The sequence below is a fragment of the Pseudovirgaria hyperparasitica genome (genome assembly GCF_010093815.1).
Source record: "Pseudovirgaria hyperparasitica strain CBS 121739 unplaced genomic scaffold EJ05scaffold_17, whole genome shotgun sequence".
Classification (NCBI taxonomy): domain Eukaryota; kingdom Fungi; phylum Ascomycota; class Dothideomycetes; order Acrospermales; family Acrospermaceae; genus Pseudovirgaria; species Pseudovirgaria hyperparasitica.
In genome coordinates this window covers 711,277-735,704 of record NW_022985565.1, presented here as the reverse complement: position 1 = coordinate 735,704, position 24,428 = coordinate 711,277, and the positions used below count along the sequence as shown (strand labels likewise).

Below are 24,428 nucleotides of genomic sequence, written 5' to 3'. Positions count from 1 at the left end.
GGGACATGAAGATGAGGAAAGAAGCTTGTTAGTATTGTGTTTAGTTTGAGATCAGTATGTATAGCGGAAGCCTTGCTGACGGGGATTATTAGCTCCGGACCCCCCTATTGTGACGCTTTCGCAGGCAATCAAAACTTACAGTTCTTTCGATAGTGCGCAGGCCCTTCCTTTGCGCCCTGTTAGCAACGAAGAAATAGCATGTAAACGCTGCCACGCAGGCGATGATCAGGATATGGGAGCTGTGGATGGATAGGTCAGTATGAGAGATGGCTGGCTAGACATGAACAGGGCAAAAAGAACGAGGACAGACCCGATGGATACCCAGACAGCGGTCATGTATTGCGGTGCTTCGGGTTGTCGTACGATGAAGCTGCCGGCGATACCTCCTGCGCCATTGCACATTGTGACAGAGGCAGCTGTGAAGACGCGTTTCCATTGTCTGATTTAATAATGTTAGCTGAGGTAGATGATCTGGTCGGGTCGGATCGGCGCGACTGACCCGGTGATGTTGTTGGCTAGATATGCGTTCAGGGCAGCCCAATTTGCGACATATGCGCCTGTAGCCAGAAAGGTGCCGACGTAGCGGACTGTCACCTGGTTGCTGAAGCCGAGCATCACGAACCCGGCGATCAACGACAGTGCATTGAATGTGATGATCGGACCACGGATCTGGAACTTGTCTCCGATCCAGCTTGATATTATGGCAGGGACGACGGCATAGTAGTATGGCGGCGCGCTCAGCAGGATGGCACGATTGGACGAGAAGCCCATGCCGGACTGGAGGATGATGGGCAGGAAGTACGAGAGCGAGGTCGAGACGAGATTGAGGAGAAAGAACATGACGCAGAAGCCGTAGAGTTTGGGATCCTTGGCATGGATCAACACCCCCCGGACGGACAAGCGCTCGATGATGGCATCGCCGCGATCGCGCTCAATCCGGGCGGCGGCCACGATGCTCTCCTCTTCGGTGAGGAACCAGAAGCTGTCCTTTGCATTCTCCGGGAAGTCGATCATCCACCAATACGTGACGCAGCCGATGACACAGGTGATCAGGCCCTGGACGAGAAACATCCATTGCCAGCCCTTGAGTCCGCCTCGGCCGTTCAGCTGGTTCAGGCCGAAGTTGACGATGCTCCCGGTGCCGAGGATGATGACCTCGCCGCTCTGGAGAAAGGCGAAGCGGAGCTGCTGCTCTTTGCGGGTGTACCAGGTCGAGATCAGGTACGTCAGGCCCGGATAGATGCTCGACATGGACATGCCCAGCAGGATGCGGAGCACGATCATCTGTTTCCAGTTCGTCACAAAAGCCGTGCAAAGCGTGACGAGGCCGAAGCAGAACGTGACGAAGGCGAACCATCTGCGCGGGCCAAACGTGCGGACGGCAATGGTCGAGGGGAGCTGGAAGGCGATCTGGGCGATTGTGAAGATGAAGATTGACACCGAGTAGCGGTTCCCATGGTCGAGTCCGAGGTCCGACAGCATCGAAGTGACGGATGCGCTCGAGATGACGCCCGAGTCTAGCAGGTTGAGGCTGCAGAGGATGCCGGCTATGGTGCACAGTCTGAAGTCCGTCTTGAGCCGGATGAGTCGCTCGCTTGCGAATTTCGTCTCGGCCTCATCGTCGCTCACGGGCAGGTCGGCGAGATGCTTGATGTTGTCCTGGATGACTTTGGGGACTGGCTCTGCTGTCAGTCTGTCCATTGGGGGCGAAAAAAAAAAGATTGCGACGATGCTATTATATCAGTATATCATGTTTTCGAAACGTCCGAGACAAGTATGCTAGAAGTGAGTGGAGAAAGTCTGCGGGGGTGGGTTTCAATTATCAGATGATGGATAAGCATGCCGAAGTGATAGGGTATATGTGATGGATATCGGTGCTTCCGAACCGATCTTTCGGGTCCGCTTCGTCTCGCGTTCGGCGTTGCATCCGCGGGCAGAGAAGGCCCGAGCAAGAAGGCGGGATACCGTTGCTCCAACACCCGCATTAGACAAATCCCGCATGCACTCCGTATCGTTGAGCAGACTACTGTACTGTACTATGCCAAGTAATCTATCCATGCAGCTTCATAAAGTCGATGATCCAGCGCTACGTTAGTGCGCTCGGCTTCGTATTGGGATTCTTGTACTTGCCGACTGACTTTTATTTTTCCAAACAAGTTCAACTGCACCAGACGCGTTGCTCAACGCCATCCTGTCATCTCTCCAGACGTTATTGATTCAGTGCTCGAACTCGATACTGCGGGCGACTTGGCTTGGCTTGATGTGTGTGACCCCGGGCAGATTAAGTATTCACCTGAGACCGGATCTGCGTAGTTCGGATTCATCGAGGGATTAGCTGCTTTCTTCCTCAGGGGCATATCCTGGTATTGGGTTGACGCGCACGAGATAACATGTAGATCCAGCGGTTTCCGTGCGCGAGAATTCGCATGGGATTTGACATGTCCATTGTCTGGCGTCCCAGTGCTCTGAAAAAGCTTGGTCGTTGGTAGAGAATGTTGGATGTGCAATGAATGCTAGATGGTAAGTTAGTTATGCGTGTCTATATTTGGTCACACGATACGGTGACTACATGCCTGCGTAAGGCAAGGAGTCTTGAAAGGTTTCTCTTTGCTGAGCGTTGATTCTATGTCCAGACGTGTCAAATCACTGTTCTGTCTCGTGGCTAATCAGAAAATAGACATCATTATATTTGTATTCGTTACATCGAGCTTACGACCCCTGAGTCAGGGCTAGACTATCGATCAGCCCTTTATATACATCCAAAATACACCCCTAACCACTCAGTACTCCCCCGCTGCGTCCTCTCAAATCCACCATGCAAGCCTATGCAGTAACCAAAACAACAAAAGCGATCATACACCCGCGCTTCCAGACGTACTCATGAGCAACGATCACTTTTCTGCCACGCAGAACACCGATGTTCGCAAATCTCCCATATCTAGCACCTGCCAACTGAAATTACAATTAACCTAAACCGAACCTTCAACGCCATTCGACAACGATGCCGTCTTCGCCCATTGTGCTTGCGCGCACACTCGCACGTGGGTTATGATATCGTCGTTCTCGCAGAACTGCGTCATACAGTATGCACACTGCATACCACGCCCCTCAGTAGCCCTGTGCAGACGCTCATATTCCAGTATCTCGAGCGTGAGGTACGGAGTCGTCCTCCTCTCCTGCTTTCTCCCTATACTTTCCTTACTCTCCTCTGTTCTCTCCTCCTTTCTCCCTACACTCCCACCGCTCTCCTCGCTCTCAGCCTGCACAGCCTGCACAAGCCCCTCACCAACAACATGCGCCCTCCACTCGCTCAAATGCAGCATGAGGAAATACCTAGTGCCAAACCCACTTCCACAGGTAGCGCATGTGAAAGAGTGGGTTTCGGCGTGTTGGAGCAGGCGCTTGGCGGTCTTGAAGCGCTTGCCGCAGCAGAAGTTGTATCCGCAGCTGTGCTGGTGGTTGCGCTGGGCGGCGAGGGAGGTGAAGGCTTTGGGGCAGAGAGTGCAGGGGAAGCAGTGGTCGGTTGGGTGAGAGGGTTTGGGGGGAGGGCGGTGATGTGGAGGTGGAGATGGAGAATGGGATGGGGTTTGAGGGGGTGTGGGTGGTGCCTTGGGGTGGGTGGTGGTTTGGATGGGGGAGGGTGACATTATGTGTCGTTGTTGGTGGTGGTGTAGTGGTGTTGGTGTGATGAATTCGTGATGGTAAGGTCGTGGGCGTAGTCAATGGAATAGAAGCTGGTAGACGGATCAGGGCAGTAGACTTGCAAGAAAATGCTTTGAGTGTATTGGTAGAGGTTGCACGAGATTGGGGGAATTGCCATCTTTTGTACTGGCCATATGTTCAGAGCGCGATGGTATCAGAAGCATGGCCGTTCCGTGGTATGGGGGTCGGTGGTCGACCATATATTGGAAGTTGACCCCTTTTGAAAAATGACGTACCACCCAGCTTCATCGCATGAACTCTAGCGATAATACGTATAACCTCCATCATTCACCATATATAACATATATCGTCTTTTTCATCGCCATAGCATGCAGACGGCATTACGATTAAAGTAGTAATGCGAGCGATATATGACACGACGTCCGGGGAACCAAGACAAGACCGTATCGCTGTGGCCGATATGGGCATCGTCTAGCGACTTCAAAGCTAATGAAGCAGAAGACGGTGTGGAAGTCATTGTTATGATGCTATGCCGACGGACCGACTGTGGATTAATATAGACTGCCACGTGACACATATCTGCCAAGCCGCCTTGTGCAACCTCTTGGCAAAGCTTAAGCACAAGAACCTCTTGATTGCGGCCCGGGAGGCGGGGTCAGCTGTGATTGGTTGGCAGCAGCAGCAGCAAGCAACGTCAACGTCAGATTCAGCATTAATAGACGTTAATTACTTGTTACTGCGGTGTGACGGCTGGAGACTTCATGTGATCACCACGGGAGGTGTGGAAGTGAATAAAATCCCGATCTTCATAAGTATGACATAGACGTTTCATTAGTCATTACACGGATAACGCGGCCATTCCCGTGCTTTCTCGATCGTGTCCCAGTTAGCCTAGCCAAAGCCTCGTCGCATCCGTTTGCCTGCATTTCTTACCATCCCTTAGCCAGCTTCATAGACGTCTGACACACACACACACACACACACACACACACACACACACACACACACACACACACACACACACACATATTCTACGCCTCGTCGATACGCACCTCACACCAGCCAGCGCAAACGTACACAATCACCATGTCGGGCTACGGTAACCAAGGAGCAGCCGCCGAGTTCTACAACCAACCACAAGGACATGGCGGCTATCCTCAGCAGCCACCGCAATCGTACGTATCGCCATTCGCCATGGCGCAGTCTGAGCACCATTGGACCGTTGTGAGCCTACAAAGCACTGCTAACACGCAGCCTTCAACAGATACGGCGGAGGATATCCCCAGCAAGGATACGGCCCGCCCCAAGGCAATTACCCTCCTCAACAAGGCGGATACCCTCAATACCAGCAGGGCGGCGGGTTCCCACCAGGCGGATACAACCAACAAGCGCCGGTACGTATCCCAGCATATGCGGTGCCTGATGCGACAGGGCCTAACTACGAATGCAGATGGCGTACAGCGCCGGCGGTCAGAAGACCAGGCAGAAGAAGGACAGAGGCTGTCTCATGTCCTGGTACGTAACTGTGTTTGGACATTCAGCAGACTACATGACAGACTAACCACGCACACAGTCTGGCCGTAATGTGCTGCTGTTTCCTCTGCGAAGAAGGATGCGAGTGCTGCGCGGATTGCTGCGAGTGCGCGGCAGACTGCTGCTAGACATCGGGAACCTACGACAATTCATGCCACTTACGACGACTTCACGTACATATGCAAGGGAAGAGAAGATGCGATCGAGGGCGATGTGGACGGTGCATTGGAGATGGCGTGTTCGGTCGCACACATATACACAGCAGCACTTGGGAGGGTACGGATGTATAAATACCTGATCACTAGCCTGGGCTGGACGTTGTAAACTAGCAATCGATCATCTTGTTAATCTGAGCATCTGCGAAAGAAGAACGAACCAAAGTGTTTCAGTGCTTCCCGTGTATGGTGTGCTGCAATGGTGGTGGGTATGGCATGGGAGGTGTAGGTTCAATTGCGCTGCTGCCTGTTGTCAGTCTGATCGCAGAGCGACAATGACATCTCACATCGATAATGATCCACACCTCTGCTGTATATTGATATTATGTCTTCTCTTCATCCTATAGCTCGCCTCTTGATACGTCATATCCTCGTAGTGTCAACTCCACCTCAGACCGCCTCTGAAATGAAAGCACTCTCCGATTCCCCAAATATACGTCATCTACCGGATCCTGCCATTCCACGCCGTCCCAAACTGATACAGTCCATACGTCGCCAACACACTCAATCCAACAGGAAGCGGCTTCCCACTCCTGATCGCTCTCGGAATCGAGCTACCGGCAAGCACCAAGCTAGCAAGCAGCGCAAGTTCGACACCGTAAGGCTGGCGGTTCTGAATGCGCAGACCACCCAGACCGTACAGTGCGCCGACGGTCAAACCGGCAGCAATGGAGGGCACGGAGCCGGTGCGGAAGTAGCCGATGCTGCCGCCGACGGAGGTCAGGGTTCCGATGATGAAGGCGGTTTGTTCGAGGGTCGTCTGCGCGGGTTGTTAGTTCGGTGGACCGAGGCTATGGATGACGATGTTTATGGCGTGGAACATTGATGGATTGATGCTGGTGATGACGGAGGAGACATACCATGATGAAGACAGGGCTGAGATATGATGAGATGGTTTGGGTATGGCTGGAGTGTAGTTGGCAAGTGGTTGTGTACAAAGCAATGCGACAGTGTAATAAGTGTCAGACGAAGAAGTAAAGGAGCTCCATTCTCGTAATAGTCAGTTATAGCTCCTCGCCGCTGTCATCACGACATCTCGCGGGGAAAGCTCCATTCCGCGCGCTCTCATTGGCTGCACTGCTGGCGCTACGGAGTACCTCAGGCATTTCGAGTACCTAAGGCCATCAGGCAACACGTACGTAAGCAACCGAGCTCCATCGACTTTCTGGCCTCATCAATCCAGAGCGAGGGAATACATAATAATCCACTCCAGCACCGCACCACCAGCACTCGACAACCAAACACACTCACCCAACCCTTTCTCAGCTCGCCAATTGAGAGACATGGCGCCCAAACGCACCGCCGCATCGTCCGGTTCCTCCACACCCACCACCACATTATCGTCACAGCAGCAAGCCGTCCCGTCCGCACAATCATCCAAGTCGACAAAAACGACTGCGAAGCCCGCCTCACAATACGATGCCAAGGACATCGCAGAGAAGATCTGGAGTAATTACGTGAAGAACACGCCTCAGCGGACGAAGCTGCTCGATGCTTTCCTGGCCTTTCTTGCGGTTGTGGGCGCGCTGCAGTTTGTCTATGTTATACTGGTGGGGAATTATGTAAGTGGCACTTCTTACTGAATGGTGTTGATATGGGGAGGACGTTGTGGGAGGGGGCGAGAGGGAAGAGGTGGTCCGAAGAGCTTGGGCGCAGACACTCGCGAAGAGCCATGAGAGACTGAATTTACGCATTGCAAGAACTCTTCACTAACTGTTTACAATCCAGCCGTTCAATGCGTTTCTGTCGGGCTTTAGCGCTTGTGTAGGCCAATTCGTGCTCACGGCGAGCTTGCGCATCCAGACAAACCCAGAGAATCAGAACGAGTTCAAGAGCATATCGAATGAGAGGTAAGATTGTGGCATCTAGCTTGGCTGCGTCGCGCACAGAAACTGACACATCCACAGAGCGTTCGCGGACTTTGTCTTTGGCAGTCTAATTCTACACTTCTTTTGTGTAAACTTTATCAACTGAATAAGAGAGTGGAGAGAGATGGCCTTTTTTTCAGATACAAACACGATATCTGTATGAATACTAAAGCATTTATGGAGCCATTCAGGGGTATACTCAATACTGGTCAAAAGTTTTGCAAAAACATTGCTGTGAATCATTTTGATCTGCTACTTGTATCCACAGTGCTCCTCCACTTTCCGGCGGCACCAAACCCCCAACCCTACGCCGTCTGCACAAGCCCAAACTCGACCCTAATCGCCTCGCCAAACCTCCGTATAGCCTCCTGAATCTTGTCAAACGGCGCAGCCGCGAACGTGGCCCTGAAAAACAACGACGTCATCTCGCTATCTGCATCCGCCCTGAACCAACTACCACGCATCACCAACACGCCATGCTCGATACTGCGCATGAACACCTGCTCCTCAATCTCCATCACGCTCTTGCTCGCGGCGTCGGGATGCCGTTTCCAATCCAGACCCATCCAGAAGAACATGCCTGCCATCGGCGGCGTCCACTGCACCACTTCCCGGGGCAAATGCTGCTCAGCAGCCTGCAGAATCACATTGCGCCTGGCCGTGTACTCGGCGCGCAGATGCATCAGCCACGCCAGATAGCCGCCGTGGCCCCAGTGCTCGTCCAACAGCTTGAACACCATCAGCTGGCTGACCCCGCTCGGCCCCTGCGTGCACAAATCCGCGTGTTTACGGAACAACCCGACAATCTGCTCCGAGCCCGTGATCCATCCGATCCGAGTGCCCGGCGCAAGCACCTTGCTAAATGAGTCTAGCCGCACCACACGCCCATCCGTATCCAGATGGAGGTAGCTCGGCACCAGCGCGTCCAGAAACTCGGCCAGCGAAGCAGGCGCAGCAGCAGGCGTATCCGCCTCAGCCCCAGCGCTATACGGATCCATCTGCAGGAAATAGTACGGCTCGTCCTCGAACACGATGACATCGTGCTTCCGACACACGGCATACAGCGCCGCCCTCCGCGCGCCAGACTGCGTCGCCCCCGTCGGATTCTGCCCGCTCGGCACCGTGTACAGCACACGCGGCTTCCGCGCCCCGGCATGCGCAGCCGGGTCCCACGCCTCGAGCAGCCCGTCCAGCGCAGCAGGCAGCATGCCCTCGGCATCGACCGCCACGCCCGCCACCCGCACGCCCAGCGGCCGCATCGTGTCCACCGCCGACGCAAACGTGTACTCCTCGCTCACTACCACATCCCCGGCCCGCGTAAACATGCGCAGCAACATGTCCAGCGCCGCCGTGCTCCCCACCGTCATCGTACACGCCCAATCCGCATACCCGGGCTCGTGCACCAGCTCCGTGTGCTCGGAGATCCAGCGCAGCAGCTGTGCGGCCCCCGAGCCCTGCCCGTAGTTGAACGCCGTCGCAATGTCGAAGATGGATAGCCCCTCGGCGAGATCGTGCTTGCCTGCTGTTAGGAGGGTGCCGGACTGCGCCGTTGCGGCTTCGCTGAAGAAGGGCGCTTGTGGCACTTTGATGGACAGCGAGGCAAAGGGGAAGTATTCGCTTGAGGGCAGGCCGCCGCCGAGCGAGATGATGCCTGGTGTGCCGAGCCATTTTGCGGCGTCTTTGAGCGCGGAGCCTGTGCGCGATGTTGTTTCGTGCGATAGGTAGTCTGTGGGGAGAGAGAGAGAGAGAGGTCAGGAGGGGGTTTGTCAAATGAAAAAGGGGGAGGGGGGGAAACATATAGTGAATAAATCATGTGCACTTACGATCCCAGCGTTTTGCCTTGGGCTTATGCTCCTGCTGCTGCTGTCTGTTGATTCTGAATGCGTCCATGCTGGTGGGTGCTGCGACGCCCCATTGTGCTTGCTGTGCCTTTGCGCGGCGGTTGAGGATATCATTGATAGGGATCTTGGCGGTCAGTGGGTTTGGTAGTGGGATGCCCTCGGTGTCGGTGATTGCGGTTGTTTCTGTTGCTGCGTGTGGTGCCATGGCGGTGTTGATGTATGTATGTATGTACAGCGAGGACCTGGGTAGGTAGCTGCCAGTAAATGAATAATTGATTGATTGATACCTGGTAGCTGGTAGCTGGTACGGGACAGGAGGCCAAAGTCAGTTGAGCGAGAATTCGAGCGTATGTTTCTTTCCTTCCTTTCTTTCTATGCTTTTCTCTGGTTCACCCAAGGCAATGGGTATGTATCGGCTCAAGTTGACGTTTGAAGTAAAAGACGAAAATAGCCACAGGTGGTAGAGTAGAGAGTCATACGGTAGTACGTACGCACACACGCCCTATGACAGACAGACAGACAATAGCCCGAGACCGGACCAGACCAGGCTTGGCCTAGCGATTGCTACAGTATTAGTATGACCCATTTTGTTGGTATGAGAGCGAGGGCGGGGAGGACTCCGCAACACCGCAACACCGCAACACTGCAACGCAGCTCAGATGATCCAATGAAGAAGTGAATTAATCGATAATGCGGGCGGCCCTATGCGGGTACAATCGGCCCTGCACCCGATACACGGCTACACTGATAGTAAACCTGTTGTCAGCCAATCGGAGACGAGCTTGTCTTTCCTGTTTGGGATGGTCTGTGATGGGCCCCCCCAAATGTGCATCGGCTTGTCCGGGTGGTGATTGGCAGACTGAGTAGTCCGATCTTTTTAACACTTTCTGGCTGAGAACATTATTGTCTGCATTCACTATTACCATTTTTGGTCTATATGTATATGAGATGCTGCAAAAGGTCCATTTGTATTATGGGACGAGCGAGAATTCTGAACAGTTTTATACCTCTATGGAAGAAGGATGATGAGGCTAGCTAGACCCGTCTCAAATAGATGCTGTCTGTCTGTCTTTGCTGTACCATAATGCGTAAATGTAGTCATTCATACATGCCAATCCATCCGTAATGCCGTGTACATATATACCTCCAACATGAAAACTGCACTCTCACTTCGTCGCTGGGTGCGCCGCCCCACAATGTGGATAGTGTATATATATCCACAGTACAGAATGAACGTATCAATTGAAGCATTCATTCATTTCAAGTCAGAGTCAGATCCAGATTCGGAATGTCCATACGAGAGATTTTGGCTTGCTGCCTGTGTCATCCGCAATATGTCGTCGACCTCCTCGTTGACGAGATCTCCTAGAAGCGCACTTTCCTGCATGATCTCGCGGGCTCGGCCTTCGTCCACGTCCATGTCTTCCATGATGAGCTTCATGGCAAGCTCTGGGACTAGCACGGCTTGCACAAATCCCGTAGTATCACGAGACGCAATGGTCTTGTCCTTCACGGCGAGGTGTCTTAGTGTTGTGCCGTACTTGCGTATGATGTAGTCGGCCCTGCAGTCTTGTCAGTGCCGGGTTCAGATACATTTATCCATATCTTTAAAAAAAGAGACCTACATCAAACGCGCGCCATGCGTGCCATAGTAGCCAGGCATGATGCCCGACAAAGCACCTGTGTTCTCAGTCTGGATCAACGTTCGCTCCTTGCCCCTGTCTACCTTGTCTGCCAACACATTTCGGAAATGGGACGGAACGCTGTCCTCGAGAATGGATTCCAGATAGGTGTGGTGGCTGGCGAGTCGATTCTCCAAGCTGCCCCAATCGACCTCGGGATAACCCTGCTTTCTGTATTCCTGTAGCGCAGAATGCTTCTTGTGAACGACATGGAATTCATTCTGCTGTCGGACTTTCAATGCCCTTCGAGTACCGAGGAAGGCTTGGAGTATCGTTGGATCCACGGGTTCTCTGCAGAACGGGCAAATAGCGCCTGTATACTCCAGTCCTTCGACATCTGACGCTTCGCTGTCTGGTGGAGAACTGAGAGGGGAGCTGTATCTCAGAGTGTCGTTTCTCGGAGCAGATGTAGTTGCTGTTGTTACACTTACGCTCGATCCCGTCGTACCGAGACCAGTAAACCTTTCCTTCAGGCTTTCAGCCGAAGAAGGCGGATGTTCGTCCTCCATCTGTTTGGGCGCCGACAACAAGGCGAATCTCGCTCCCAGATCATCCTTTGGCTTCACAGGCTCTTCTTGCACAGGAGAAGCTCGTTTGCTCAACCCTGCAAATCTTGCGGCCATGCCGTTCTCTGGCTTCACTGACGACTTCGCCACTGACCCATGTAATCGCTCTTCCGTGTTTGTTCCAGCGCTGCTGCTCGAGCTTTTGCTAGGTCCAAACGTGGTTTTGCGTATGTTGGCTCTCCCATACGTTGCTGTCTTCATTTTTCGCATTGGCGCTTTGATGAAAGCGGCTTCATTCCAGCTGTCGGCAGACTGTGTGGGGCTAAGCGGCCTCTTTTTGGGAGACACATCGTCGTGCTCATTCTCAGCTCTCCGCTTCCTCGCTTCGTTCAAGTTGTTGCATGCTGCTCTTGTTGGAGCTCTGACTCGGGGCTTGTTGGTCCTTTTGGTCGGCTTCGCTGCGAAGAGGTTTGGTGTTGACGGACGTTTGGTGGTATTGCTGGAGCTTTTGCCCTCCAGTGTAGCGTCATTCCTCAAAGGCGAAGACTCGCTGTCTGAGCTGCGCGGGGAGCGATTGATCTCTTCTTCAATCTCTTCTTTCGTCTTTTCCCTCTTGCTTGTCGTTGTAGTCGGTCTTGCCTCCTCATGGTCTTGGTCTGTGGCGTGGGTCTTGCCGTTCACCGTGCGCAACAAACTGCGGGTGCCATGTCGTGAAAGTAGCGGCATTATATCACACAAGAAGGCGGCGAAGTAGAAACGTATTGAGGCTTTCCAACAGATCCTGCGCAGCCTTCACATTGGGTCCCTGTTCCCAAAGTTCCCGTTTGCGTCCGTACGGCGATCATTGGCAACAAACAAGACAGTGAATGGTAGAGCCGAGATTGGGCAACACTGAGATAAGACGATCGAATCCAGCGCCCGGCGGAGACGTTGTCGTCCTTTCCGGGTCAAAGCGCTGTAAACGTGGGAAGCTTCAAGCTCCGAAGTGGAGACGCGAAGAATTGAAACGAGTCAGTCGACGCGTCAGATCCACCGTGACTGAGTCAGCGCTCTCTAGACATCACCACACATCTATTTATTGACTACTGCATAAGGAAGTATAATCTCTACATGACTATAGTCTGTATGATAATACCTTATAGAATGCGTATCGCGAATTTGTTCAAAGCCAAGCTGTTCGCACAGCTCCAATGTCTAGAAAACAACACACTGGTAGTCGCAAAAGGCTTCTGTCAATAAACATGAACTGAACTGATATAGCAATGCGTAGTGATGTTTTGTATATCGCTTGGTATTAATCTGTCTCGCAGCATTCATCGAAAGTACATTACTGGTCGTCGCTCAGGTTTTGAACCTTTTCAGGTAGGGCGATCCATTTATTATGCTCGAAGGTATATTGCGTAGACTCGGTACTGTGCTGGCCTCGCTAGTGAAATGTGAAAGATTTGGACATTGCCATAATTGTAAACAGATCGTCGGAAACGTCAAGTATCACTTGCTACGCCGAGGACGGAGGAGCTATCTTTATGTTTGTCGGTTCACACTTTAAGATGAGCCATTTGCTTAACGCAGCTGTCATCATCAGTGAATGATTCTAGCATAGTGGGAAATCGTCGCTCTATCAGCCCACAAGTTCAGTTTCCTATCCATCATAAGAATCAAAAACGAGTCACTACCCTCTCTCTCCTACAACGGTCCAAGTGATATATCACAGAAATATCTTGTCCTACAACTCCTCACCCCATGGAATATTCTTCATTATCGCCATGACTTAGCATTCTCATCCTTTGGAATGCTTTCAGAGGGTACTATTGCGGCTCAGACACATTTCTGGAGTCCATGACGGTGCTGATCGGGTCTGGCTTATGTTAGGGGAAGTCACAATGCTCCGACGCAGACCATTAAAGATTAACATCCCCATCAAGGTTAGAATATGGAATATTAATATGAATACTACACTCTATATGCCTATATTTACCTATATATCTCGCACACCAAACGCCAATGCTGAGCTGGGATCCGTCCATACTACATCAATCATAATATCATTACAACACCAACATACCCAACAAAAAATCTACGCCGCGGTCTTCTCCTCGTCGGTTTTCTTCTCCTTGTGCTGGAAACCTTGCTCGGTTGCCATCTCCTGGTCCAGAGAAAACTGCTTCGATACCGCCGACAGGATCAGTGCCACGCCCCCGAGCACACACATGACCAGCCAAATCACCTTCAGTGCATCTGTATATGCACCTCGCAGCTCCAGCTTCTCCGCACCATCTGGCATAGCCCTGATGATCTCAACGAGCCCGCTGGCATCTCTGCTGTACAGATCCGCTACCGGCGCAAACACCACCGAGTCCATCAGCTTCTTCTTGAGCTGATTCTGGAAGATGACACCACCAACCGCAACACCGATCGTCTGTCCAAACGCCCGGATGAAGCTGAACATCGTCGCCGCATACGCTTGATCGGCCTGCGAGGCAGCAGCTTGCACCGCGATGCCCATGCCCGGGAAGAGCATACCCGTGCCCAGGCCCGCGACCATGTTGACGCACACCCACGTTGCCGTGGACGAGTCCACCTCGAGAAGCTGCAACAAGCCGTATCCCAGCACAGTAAGCGTCCAACCAGCCCACACGATACGGCGGTAGTTGCCCGTGAGCGCAATGTACACACCAGCAGCCATACCCGCCGGCGCAACAGTGAAAGTCTGCGGAAACAGCGCCACGCCAGTAAGGATGGGCGAGAAGCCCTTTACAGCCTCGAAGTATAGCGGGGTATAGTACAGTCCAGACCAGAGGATCATGCCGTGCAGCAGCGTGCCCGCGTACATGGCCGCCGACGTACGGTTCTTGAATACAGAGGTGCGGATCAGGGGCTCGGGCGCAAACCACTCTTGGTGCACAACAAAGGCAATCATGCCCGCGCCACACAAGACGAGTGGGACGAGCGTCCGCCAGCTGGTCCATTCGTACATGATGCCACCCCAGGATAGCGGGATGAGGAAGCCGGTGACGGACGCCAGGAAGAGGATCATGCCGAGCCAATCGACGCGGCGGAGCTTGTCAAGAAATGCGGCTGTGATGTAGTTGAGCTTCAGGAATAGAGTGATCATAACGGCGCCAATTCCGATGAAAGGCTGGGTTGTGCGTTAGTCATATCACCACATATCATGGAACGAAGGGATGACCTACAAGGTTGATCCAGAAAATCCAACGCCAGGAGACATTCTGCGCGAAGCCACCACCGAGTAGAGGACCAACAACAGTGCCGACAGACCACATGGCTGATATGAAGGAGAAGTACTTGCCACGCTCCCTCAGGGGGACCATGTCCGTCACGACAATCTCAGTAAGTACAATGATACCTCCGCCTCCTGTCCCCTGAATGCTGCGACCGACAAGGATGACCGTGAAGTTGTTCGCAACAGCAGCGACTATCGAGCCGGCCAGAAACAGCACCAAGCTCACGTATATCAGAGGCTTGCGTCCAAAGATACTACTCAGAGAGCCCAGAATCGGCTGGAAGACGGTGCTGGTCAGGAGAAAGGACGTGCCTATGGCAAAGTCAGTAAACAATATTCCTAAGATGGCATAGCGCACAACATACCAGCCCAGAAAGCCTCGATTGCAGTGCCACCAAGAGCTTTAGCCATTATCTAACAAGAACGCGTGTCAGATTTTGCTCCAGAGATGTTCAAAATATCAGAAACATACCGACAGGGCCACCGATAGAGACGTAGCATCCAGTGCTGCCATGAGTGTAATCACAGACAGCGACGAAAAGGCAGCAAAGAACCGCCATCCCGGATTAAAGCCCTCCGGCTCAGGTATCGCCGGCAATGTCGAGTGGTCTTCGGACGTGCTAGAGTGAGCTTCCGACGGCAAGTCTTTGGCCTGAGTGTCTTCAGAAGACCTCCCCATGATGTCTGTCTGTCTGCCTGTCTGTTTGACTGACTGACTGACTGTCCAAGATCAACGACGCAAAAAACAAAAGACAAAAAGTCAACAAGTCAATGTGCGAACAAGCCAACTCAAGTCCAGACAAAGCCCCAAACCACGCCACAGTCCTGCGTGTTTTTGTGCGTGCGTGCGTGCGTGCGTGCGTGTATGTGAAAAGCGCTAAGAATACTCAAATATCATGGATAGTCCGACACATAACATCTTCACGCCACGAGCCCCGGCATCTGATATATATATATATATACATACACATGTACATCTACACACCCGGACAAAAAACACCCAGGCAGCCAGGCGCCACACACACACACGGACGGATTACACTCAAACCCAGAAACACACGGAGGAGCGTACTATAGCCCCCCCGTCTCCGACTTTCCAGCCCTCACTCATTCACACTCATGTTCGGCGGGCGGCCATGCATCATCCCGTCGAGGGATCTCGTGTATCAAGTACGCCATACCATAGCGAGTCATACGAAATCCATCCTTACATGCCTGGCTGCCCCTAGCTAGCGACGACGGCCGTAAAGCGAGTGAGCCAGCGCCCTAATACACCGCCGGGCGGAGCAGCTATGCACCCGCAGTGTGTAGCAATGAGTGGTGAGATGGAAGAGATCAAGCGGCGTGTGTGTGTTTGTGTGTGTGTGTGGGGCATTGAGGCGTTGGGTCTGGACTCTTTCGCGAAAAAAAGCCCTGAAAAGAGGAACAAGAACAGCTGCGCAGGGACAGCCGAGTCGCTTGCTCCACATCCATGGCATATCGACCAGTGCCATGCCTGCCCATCCGCCTGAAACCATCTAATCCATCCAGCAGACGCGGCTCGGGCTGATATACACGCCGATTCAGCCCCCTGGATGCACGTGACCGGCACAACACGGCGGTCCCCAAATATAATATCCGCTTTGATCGTACTGCGGTATGTTGACGTCTATGACACGGTTTCGTCTTTTATGGATCATTTATCCACAGCAGTAAATACATCTGTTCTATCTATCTACACTTGTTGTTTCGTGTCTTCCTCCCGTTGCCGCCGCCGGAGCTAAGATGGTTGGTTATTATCCCGCCCCGACTCCGTGGATCGCCGGGAACGGGTGAAAGATAAGAGCACGCACGGTTGCATGTAGTAGTTGTTTGGTTTATATACATCCAGATGATCCATCTGGACTAAACCAGCGCCCGTGAAAATACATTTGATCGATGGAAGAGGAGTAGGTCTCGTCGTTGTTAGGAGATATGATTATATGGAACTAGGGTGGCCTGCGGCCGGCAGACTGCGTGCAGTCTTGAATTTAAGGCACTAAGGCACGCCGGAAAATCCACGGTAAAGTCGAATTTTTAAACCTACCACCAAACGACACCAGAGGCTTATAAACCCTACTCGTCCGCGACGACGCGGCTATAGATAGTAAAAAGTATATAGAATTACACGGCGTTTTGTTCTCCACAGAATTATCGGTTAAATTTTTAATTAAGGGCGTGGTTAATTTAATATGTGGCAAAAGGTGAATTTTCAGACGTGATTTTGGTGAGGGCGCTAGCGGGCGCTAGACAAAACATTGCATCTTTTTATGATTCCTTTGGAATAGGCCTGCTACGAGTATGCGTGCTTCATGAACCGTATACATACATCCAGTAAGGGAATATTAGTCTGGGGACAGTTTAGGCATATCTCAGGCAGCAAAGTGTCCCTAAACTAATCCGTATTAGAGGTTTGCTTTGAGTGCTAATACGAAGGTCAACACACGTTATCTACAAACAGTAATGTTACACGATAGCATGAATATTCGGACTCCTGTCCACATATATGAGTTCGACTTTGATACCAATATCAGCTCCTTGATCATGCAAGTCTGCTGCCCCTTACATAGCCGCCTGGTTTATTTTACTTTTTCATGTGTTCAGCATATATATCACATCCACATACATACAATACAATACAATACAATACAATACAATACAATACAATACAATACAATACACACACGCACATATCAAAGCCTGATAATTATATTCTGCGGATGTTTCCTGAACACATACATCCTCAAGCCGTGAGCAGGATACGCACAGGCCTCAAAACACCACACAGACAAGATTCAATACACACACACACACATGCACATACACCATTCATGGAGGCGGGGAGGGTGAGTTCTCAATTTTGTGATTGTTGTTAATAAATTATATACGAGCAAGCAATCGAAACGATGGGTCACCACTGTAGGTACGTAGGCTGTCGAGGTATGTGTTCCTTGACAAAGCGGCGAAATGCGCACGCCAACTGAGGACAAGGATCAAAAAAAAACAATTGGGTTGTGATCTGCTCAAAGGGCCCACGGGCCAAGGACTGATCAGGTCCCCAAACGACACAACAATATGATTGAGAAAAGATGAATGTTCCGCTGATTCGTGGCGAGGTCCCCAAACTGAAGGAAAGTAGTAGTGGCAGGAATGCCTGTCTTTGTGAACATTGGGTAACGCCAGTGAAAATGCTTATACACAATGGCAACAGGAACTCCGCCAACACCTTGCTCAAAGCTCAATAAGTTGCAGGAAATTAATCACAAAGAGAAGGCGGACAAAGGGAAAGTAGTAAGACTGGGTTGGGCTACGGAGCCAAGGTAGTCAGACTCAGACAGATTTTCTATTTTCGCTCACTTGGCGAGCCCGATGACTTGTCAGAACGTTCGACGCTGGCATTGAGTGCCGAGGCTTTTGGTGTAGGCATAGGGGATATTTCCAACAAATCAGTCTGCACTGCCTTGGGCGTGGCATCCATATCGATGATCTGTACATTGTCTCCTGGCCGAGGTGGGAATATCTCAGGGGGTGTCATTGAGACTTGCTGTTTGGGAGTCTTGCTTGTCTCGAGTGGGTTGATCTCCTCGGTGATACATGGCGGTATTGAAGATGGTACGTCGACAGTATCCTTGATCTCTTCTACAGAAATGACGCTACCGTGGCTGTTGGTCCGCATCATCTCGGTTCCAAGTTTCGACGAAGCTTTAGGCCGAGTCCTGGGACTTTTGGCGCGCACCTGTGCATCACCAAGCTCCTCATCTTCGTCATCTCCCATATCTGCTGCTTCGTTTCGCCTGTTCTCTTGTACTCGAATCTTGGTGCTCTGCTCGCCTGAGCGGTGTTCCTTGGGTGTAGGATGTTGCAACACCGCGGGAGCTGAATTCTGATGGTCCAGAGCCAGGCTCCTCTCTTCGGTTCGTGGTGGTAACTTCATATCTGATGTTACAATGGCCTCCTCTGTAATACCAAGACCACCAAGTGCGGTGCTCAGGTCTCTGTCACGCCAGTCCTCTGTTGCCGATCGACTGATGACGATAGGTAGGTCATTCATACTTTCACCGTCTCCGAAAAAGCTTGAGCTGATGGAATCCTCCCGACTAGATCCACGATAGCTACCAGAAGGCATTTGAGGAAAGCTTGATGTATTAGACGTAGGACTATCGCCCAAGCGGGACGATTCCATGCGTAGACTGGACGGAGCAAGGGCTGAGTATGCTGTTGGTGTCCAATTGGGCGGTGGAGGTTTCCATTGACAAAGTCGACCCAAGACTTCTGTGAGATTTGCGATAGTAGGCGGCTTCTCAATCAGAGCATCGAAATGATGTGGCGCTTGTAGGTCTTTCAAGTAGCCTGTGACAGCTACGATGGGGGTATGACAATTGGCATTCTTGGTGTCTCTAATCATCCGTGCAACGTCGGCACCGTTGATCTGGGGAAGTTTGAATTCCATCATGATAATATCGAACTTGACTTCGCTCATAGCATACCGCACGGCTTCGGAGCCATCCTGTACTGTTATTGTACGACATCGTAATTTCTCCAGCAACTTTTCCATGACTAAGCGCGAGACGGGATGGTCTTCGCATACCAATACATCTAGTGGTCTAAAAAATGGGCCATCGGTTATGTTGATTTGTGAAAGCCTGCGTGAGCTTTGCCTTCGCCTTTGGACTCGTAGAAGTGCCTTGGCCCTTTGATCCTCATTATCAGATGAAGATGGCGACACATCCATGACTTGACTCCTCCTTTTGTGATGACTTGGTAGTGAGTCCTTGGATGCTTCGCTCTCTTGAGAACCAACAGTCTGAGATCGAGCTCTTGGGGATGTTAGTGAGCTACCAGAACCTGAAGAGTGCCGTTGACCGGGGAACGTCTTCTCAGTGTGAAGGCCTGGCATTGCTCCGGGAGTCTTGGCAATCTTGACCGGTGACGACACGCTAGAACTAGTCTTGAGACCGGGTGGAAGACGACTCTGATCAAAGAAGCTACCTGGTTGCAGCGACGGCTGCTGATGAGAGAGTGAAGAGGAGCCGCTCGAAGTCTTTCGTCGCTCATGATTTTGGCCTGTGCTGAATTGTACTAACAAAGGTGACGAAGGTTGAGACGTTCGACTTGGCGAAGAGTTCGCTTGGCTTACCGAAGGCGACGCCGGTCGGTTCGCATTTTGGCCGCTCTTGCTCGTGGACATCGTGCGCTTGAGCGGCATTGGTAACATTGGGCTAGACTCGAGCGAAGGCGTCGGCGAACTTACACCTGGTGATGTAAGTGTAGAAGGTGGCTTGCTTTGTGATTGCTTTGCCTCTGCTCGAAGTTTTTGTATAACGTCCTTGTTGGCTTTCTCGAGTACGGGCAAATTTTTATAGTTGAAGCTTCCAAAGTCGTCCTGTGCCATTGGTTCACTAAGTCGGCGACCTCTTCCCTCTCTAACGTGCGGAGGTATATGCAGCGGAATGAGACCCCTTTTCATAGTGTTGACATTGACTTGTGATCTAATCCTTGAAAGTGCATCATGTGGTCGATCAGGATAGTCTGCTCCGGGGGTATTGGTGTTGGAGGACGACTGCTGATCTTCGAACTCCGGAGCAAAACTGGATAACGTAGCACCTCGTGCATCGAAGTATTCGGTGTCTTCTGGATTTTCAGGAGCAGGAACAAAGGATGCTTCATCCTCACGTAAAGTCTCCCAATTGATGTCGCTGAACCACGGATGATTTCTGATTTCCTCCCCGCCACAGGAGTACCTCTCCTCGGCATTGGCACCAAGGCGTTTGTTCGGGTCCACGCACATGAGCCGGTTCATCAGATCCTTTGCTTCGTCTGATACCATATCGTTCTCCTCGTCTGGCCAGTCGATCTTGCGGTCCAATATATTTTGGAACACTTCCTCGGGTGTATCGGCATGAAAAGGAGGGTAACCATACAAGGACTCGAACAAGATGCATCCCAAGGACCACCAATCACTTACTTCTCCTTGACCATCACCTTCAATGGTCTCAGGGGCCAAATAGTCGGGTGTACCAACGAATCGCCGGTTCTTGTCTTCAGGATCAAACAAGGTAGTTGGCGGGGGTAGCATGGTTGACACTTGAGGAGGTGTCATGTTTTGCGCGGCGCTCGATTGGCTCAGTATGGGATGCAGTGTATAGGGATCTGGGGAGCCACTGTCTTCGCTGGGATTCTCTTCTTCGATGGGTGATTTACGATTGGCTTGCTGCTCTTCTACGAGAGAGAAGCGACGAAACATGGCCTGCAGTACATCAGTATCGCCACTATCACTCCGATTGCCTGACGTTCTCCTGGCTTCGCGGTTGTGGGAACTATCACGATTGAGATTGAAGTACGATGGCTGACCGATGTCACCCGTAAGGGCCGGTGTCAAGCTTGGTGTGGCAGATGGAGAGGCATTATTGCCTTGAAAGTCGAACGAGGCCGAACGCGATGATCCAATCGATTTAGCGCGTTGAAAGGGACCCTGTTTGAGGAGATCAGGCACAGCTGCTTCATCTGACTTTCTATTCAGTGCATTCTTTTGGCGCCCAATCAAACCCATTCGTGACAGTCCAAAATCTGTCAACTTCAAATGACCCTTTTGATCGATGAGAAGGTTATCGGGTTTCAGGTCACGATGGACGATGTTGCGACTATGGAGATGTTCCACTCCCATGACAACTTCTGCAAGATACTTCTTCGCCCAATCTTCCGGCAGAGCTCCTAGAACTTTGATAAGCGATGCGCAGTCACCTCCGTTCAGATACTCCATGACGAGGTACAGGAAGTCTTTGCTTGAAAACGTCCAATAAAGCTTCGCTACGAAGTCGCTTTCACCTTGCCACATCATGATTGCGCGCTCAGCTTTTACATTGGTGACTTGATTCTTGGCCACCATGTCGTTCTTTTTGAGAACCTTGATTGCAAAGTAATCTCCGGTCGACTTCTTTTTTGCCAAGTAGACACTCCCGAATGCGCCTTTGCTAATAGGTTTGATAATCTCAAAATCCCTGATAGAGGGAGCTACAGCACGAGGCTGGGGATTGCTAGTTGGCACCATACGCGGTGACAAAGGTCGCAGAATGTCGGAACCAGCAGCCGATGACTGACGTCGGTGGTGCTGCTGATGATGATGATGATTGTGCTGCGGAGCAATGGCCGGTGAAGAGAAGTCACTGTTGGACAGAACAGGGGATGTTATAGGGGAGTGGAAAGGCTCTGCTCCACTAGGTATGCGTGGCTTCGTCCTTAGAGGGGAAGATGGTGGACCCATGCTTCTCGCGGGAGACTGTTGCCGGCTTGACATTACACTTGGAAGGACCAAACTCTTTCTCTTGCGTTCGCGAGAGCTTGCAACGCGACTGAGGTTCAATTCGGAACCAGGAGAGTCACCTCTTCTAGCTGCAGACTTGGCTGATGACCTGACGCTGGCGTCACTATCCGCACCCGCATCACTTTCAAACTGCATGGATGCTCGCTTAGTCTGTGAGACGAAACCCGTTGTACCGGCATGCGATCGAGGCGTTTGGCTACCATGTGGACTACTTGATCTGGTAGAGGCTGTGGTTGAAGGTGCTCTACGTTCGGGGTTTGCAGCTAGAGCATCAGAGGCTTTGCGCAACGCCTGCGCCATAGAAGAAGGGGCATCGAACGATCCTGGAAATATACCACCATCCGGAACATTCTCTTCAGGTGCAGCCAGCAAGGATCCAGACGGCTCATCTTCGTCTTCGTCTTCGTCTACCTGTGAAGCAGACTCTTCAGAAGATTCGCTATCTTCTCCCGCAGCAATTTTGGCAGCTTTGTGCATCGCGGCCTCGATGCATTCATGCACAAGTACGTCAAACTCACACCTTATTCTCTCCGAATATTCGAGAATTCGACGATGACGGTACACACTGTCAACTTTAGCTCGAGCGAGCTTTGAAGTGTCTTCACATAGAAGAGCGAGACCTTGCTCTAAAGAGCCTGTATTGGGTGACTGCCATTGCAATACTTGCGAGATACGGTTCTCTGACTGTGGTGATTGGGTACGTAGCTCATTCGAGGTACCACGATTGTCTTTGATGGCTGGTGTGTTGATTTCAATTGCAGTGTCGCATAGGTCGAGCACAAGCTCCACTATCCTGGCGATAGGCCTCCGGACTGCAAAGGACCGTGCTCGGTGATGTCCAAATCCGGTAGACCTGTCCTGAGATCGAGATGGAGGCGAGGCGGGAGACGCGCGTCCGGACACAGTACCAGATGAAGGTGTTGACGACGGCTGTATAGGCAAGCCCTTGTACTCTGGGACCGTGGATAAAGTCCCTGAGCTTTCCGTTGACGCAGCTGTGACTTGTTGGTGACTGGTTTCCAACGCATCCAAGACTCTGACAATGGCATTGCGATGTTCTGAAAGATTCTCTTGTGCCATTTGAACATCCATCTCGGCCTTATGTTCCTGGAGACAGAGTTCGGTATGCTTCTCGAACCACCACGGAGTAATTTGGCGTTCACAGATTCGACATAAGACAGGCAATGGAGGGGCATGCTCCCCCGAATTGGTCGGGCCCGCCTCTGCCAGGCCCGTCAGATAATGAGCTAGCATCTCTGCGCCTATTCCTAAGGACTCCACCAGTATTTCGGGTAGATCGATCGTCACTTCGCGAACGACGGAGGGCCTGATCATCCACATAGTCTTCCGCTGTTAGCAAAGTCCCTAGATCACGAGCACCACTTAGTGAAAACTCACATGACTTTCATTTCCTGTCGTCGAGTCGTAAACCATAATCCCCTGTGCTTCTAGGTTCAGGTACTCTGTCTCCTCGTGTTCAGAGGTTGCTGGATCAACGCTAGTTGGCGACGTTGGAGACTTGGGATCTGGTCTGAGGACCGAAGAAGGCCCCATCTGCATTGTAAAGCGAATGATATGACTTCGAGAGTCATCTTTCTTCATTGAATCCACAGCATCAGCGAATGCGGTCTTATTGCCCACCAGGATGTCCGAGATAGGCTTTCCCTTTACAGTATCCGGCGATGTTCCTATGACTTCTTCCCAGCTCAGACTAACCCATCGAACATTGCCATCGAGATCCAAGTCCATGAGCACATTAAGGCTGTGTTCAGCGGCCTCTTTCAGGTCTTGTCGTTCCTCTCGAATATCTTGGCTGACCGACCTTTCCATCGGTATGCGTGGTCCAAGATGACGCTCACCAGCTGCAGCCTCTCGCAGGGCTGTAACAGCTGGAGGAGCCATAGGTTTGGGAACTTCCTCTGACATTATGACAGAAGGAATCAGAATCTCTTTCTCTTATGACTATAGTTCCTTTGTTGTCGTGGTCCGCCCAGCCGGGGGGAGGCAGATGGCGGATTATGCGGCAGTTGGGTGCGGGACCATCATGGACACTGCTCTTGTTTGCAAGCAAGACGAGATTCGCGGGCGAGAACTCGAGCGTAAGAGGGCCGATCGAGGTCACGACGCGTGGTGGCATTCGCTCAAGGACGGCCGGGTTGAGATGTTTAACAAGACCAGTCAGACGCGCATCGTGAAAGATAGCGAAGACGTAATTGGACAGGAGCTGGACCGAGACGCGTAGTTGGACAGACGTGAATAGAAGATATCGAAGTATAGTAAAGAAAAGTTCACGGCAGACGAAGCACAGGAGAAAGTTAGACGAAGTATAGGTAGGTAAGTGTGTGTGTGTGTGTGGTTCCTCTGAGAAACGGCGTACCTAAGCACTGAGTCCGCTTTGGCACTGGCGTCCGTAAGGGAAAGTGAGGGGTCCTGGGTGACTGGGTCCTTGTCCTCCACCTCTGCATCCAGCTAATGTTGCCTCTAACCTATATTTGCCTAGTCTCCTGGTATGTCCTTACCCTAGGGTCAATTGTAAG

The 24,428-nt window shown here is 51.7% G+C and overlaps 8 protein-coding genes across 8 annotated transcripts; 1 reads left to right on the top strand and 7 right to left on the bottom strand.

Moving 5' to 3' along the window:
* Window positions 1-51: 51 nt before the first annotated feature.
* Window positions 52-1,701, bottom strand: EJ05DRAFT_514295 (MFS general substrate transporter; the record flags this gene model as incomplete). Its single annotated transcript, XM_033748515.1, has 4 exons — window positions 52-75; window positions 140-239; window positions 311-439; window positions 500-1,701. The coding sequence occupies 4 exons, from the start codon at window positions 1,699-1,701 to the stop codon at window positions 52-54; spliced, it is 1,455 nt and encodes a 484-aa protein (XP_033596747.1).
* Window positions 1,702-2,331: 630 nt separating this feature from the next.
* Window positions 2,332-3,647, bottom strand: EJ05DRAFT_514294 (uncharacterized protein; the record flags this gene model as incomplete). Its single annotated transcript, XM_033748514.1, has 2 exons — window positions 2,332-2,513; window positions 2,981-3,647. The coding sequence occupies 2 exons, from the start codon at window positions 3,645-3,647 to the stop codon at window positions 2,332-2,334; spliced, it is 849 nt and encodes a 282-aa protein (XP_033596746.1).
* Window positions 3,648-5,475: 1,828 nt separating this feature from the next.
* EJ05DRAFT_479815 (putative UPF0136 membrane protein) lies at window positions 5,476-6,371 on the bottom strand. Its single transcript, XM_033744746.1, has 3 exons — window positions 6,272-6,371; window positions 5,699-6,171; window positions 5,476-5,654 (listed from the first exon to the last, which is right to left on the bottom strand). The coding sequence occupies exons 1-2, from the start codon at window positions 6,272-6,274 to the stop codon at window positions 5,854-5,856; spliced, it is 321 nt and encodes a 106-aa protein (XP_033596745.1). The 5' UTR covers window positions 6,275-6,371; the 3' UTR covers window positions 5,476-5,654; window positions 5,699-5,853.
* Window positions 6,372-6,847: 476 nt separating this feature from the next.
* Window positions 6,848-7,409, top strand: EJ05DRAFT_457099 (defender against death DAD protein; the record flags this gene model as incomplete). Its single annotated transcript, XM_033742516.1, has 3 exons — window positions 6,848-6,973; window positions 7,140-7,261; window positions 7,319-7,409. Coding segments are annotated over 3 exons (315 nt in total), but the record flags the coding sequence as incomplete, so codon positions are not given.
* A 92-nt stretch (window positions 7,410-7,501) lies between these two features.
* Window positions 7,502-9,779, bottom strand: EJ05DRAFT_469386 (PLP-dependent transferase). The gene is made up of 2 exons (XM_033742906.1): window positions 9,103-9,779; window positions 7,502-9,005 (listed from the first exon to the last, which is right to left on the bottom strand). Exons 1-2 carry the CDS (start codon window positions 9,323-9,325, stop codon window positions 7,585-7,587), a joined length of 1,644 nt encoding a protein of 547 aa, XP_033596743.1. The 5' UTR covers window positions 9,326-9,779; the 3' UTR covers window positions 7,502-7,584.
* Window positions 9,780-10,096: 317 nt separating this feature from the next.
* On the bottom strand, window positions 10,097-12,274 carry EJ05DRAFT_541374 (uncharacterized protein). The gene is made up of 2 exons (XM_033749658.1): window positions 10,746-12,274; window positions 10,097-10,682 (listed from the first exon to the last, which is right to left on the bottom strand). The coding sequence occupies exons 1-2, from the start codon at window positions 12,032-12,034 to the stop codon at window positions 10,376-10,378; spliced, it is 1,596 nt and encodes a 531-aa protein (XP_033596742.1). The 5' UTR covers window positions 12,035-12,274; the 3' UTR covers window positions 10,097-10,375.
* Window positions 12,275-13,261: 987 nt separating this feature from the next.
* On the bottom strand, window positions 13,262-15,452 carry EJ05DRAFT_514288 (MFS general substrate transporter). The gene is made up of 4 exons (XM_033748513.1): window positions 15,025-15,452; window positions 14,918-14,966; window positions 14,503-14,864; window positions 13,262-14,447 (listed from the first exon to the last, which is right to left on the bottom strand). Exons 1-4 carry the CDS (start codon window positions 15,229-15,231, stop codon window positions 13,386-13,388), a joined length of 1,680 nt encoding a protein of 559 aa, XP_033596741.1. The 5' UTR covers window positions 15,232-15,452; the 3' UTR covers window positions 13,262-13,385.
* A 2,461-nt stretch (window positions 15,453-17,913) lies between these two features.
* EJ05DRAFT_504382 (putative response regulator receiver RIM15p) lies at window positions 17,914-23,817 on the bottom strand (the record flags this gene model as incomplete). Its single annotated transcript, XM_033747563.1, has 2 exons — window positions 17,914-23,235; window positions 23,290-23,817. 2 exons carry the CDS (start codon window positions 23,815-23,817, stop codon window positions 17,914-17,916), a joined length of 5,850 nt encoding a protein of 1,949 aa, XP_033596740.1.
* Window positions 23,818-24,428: the final 611 nt, after the last annotated feature.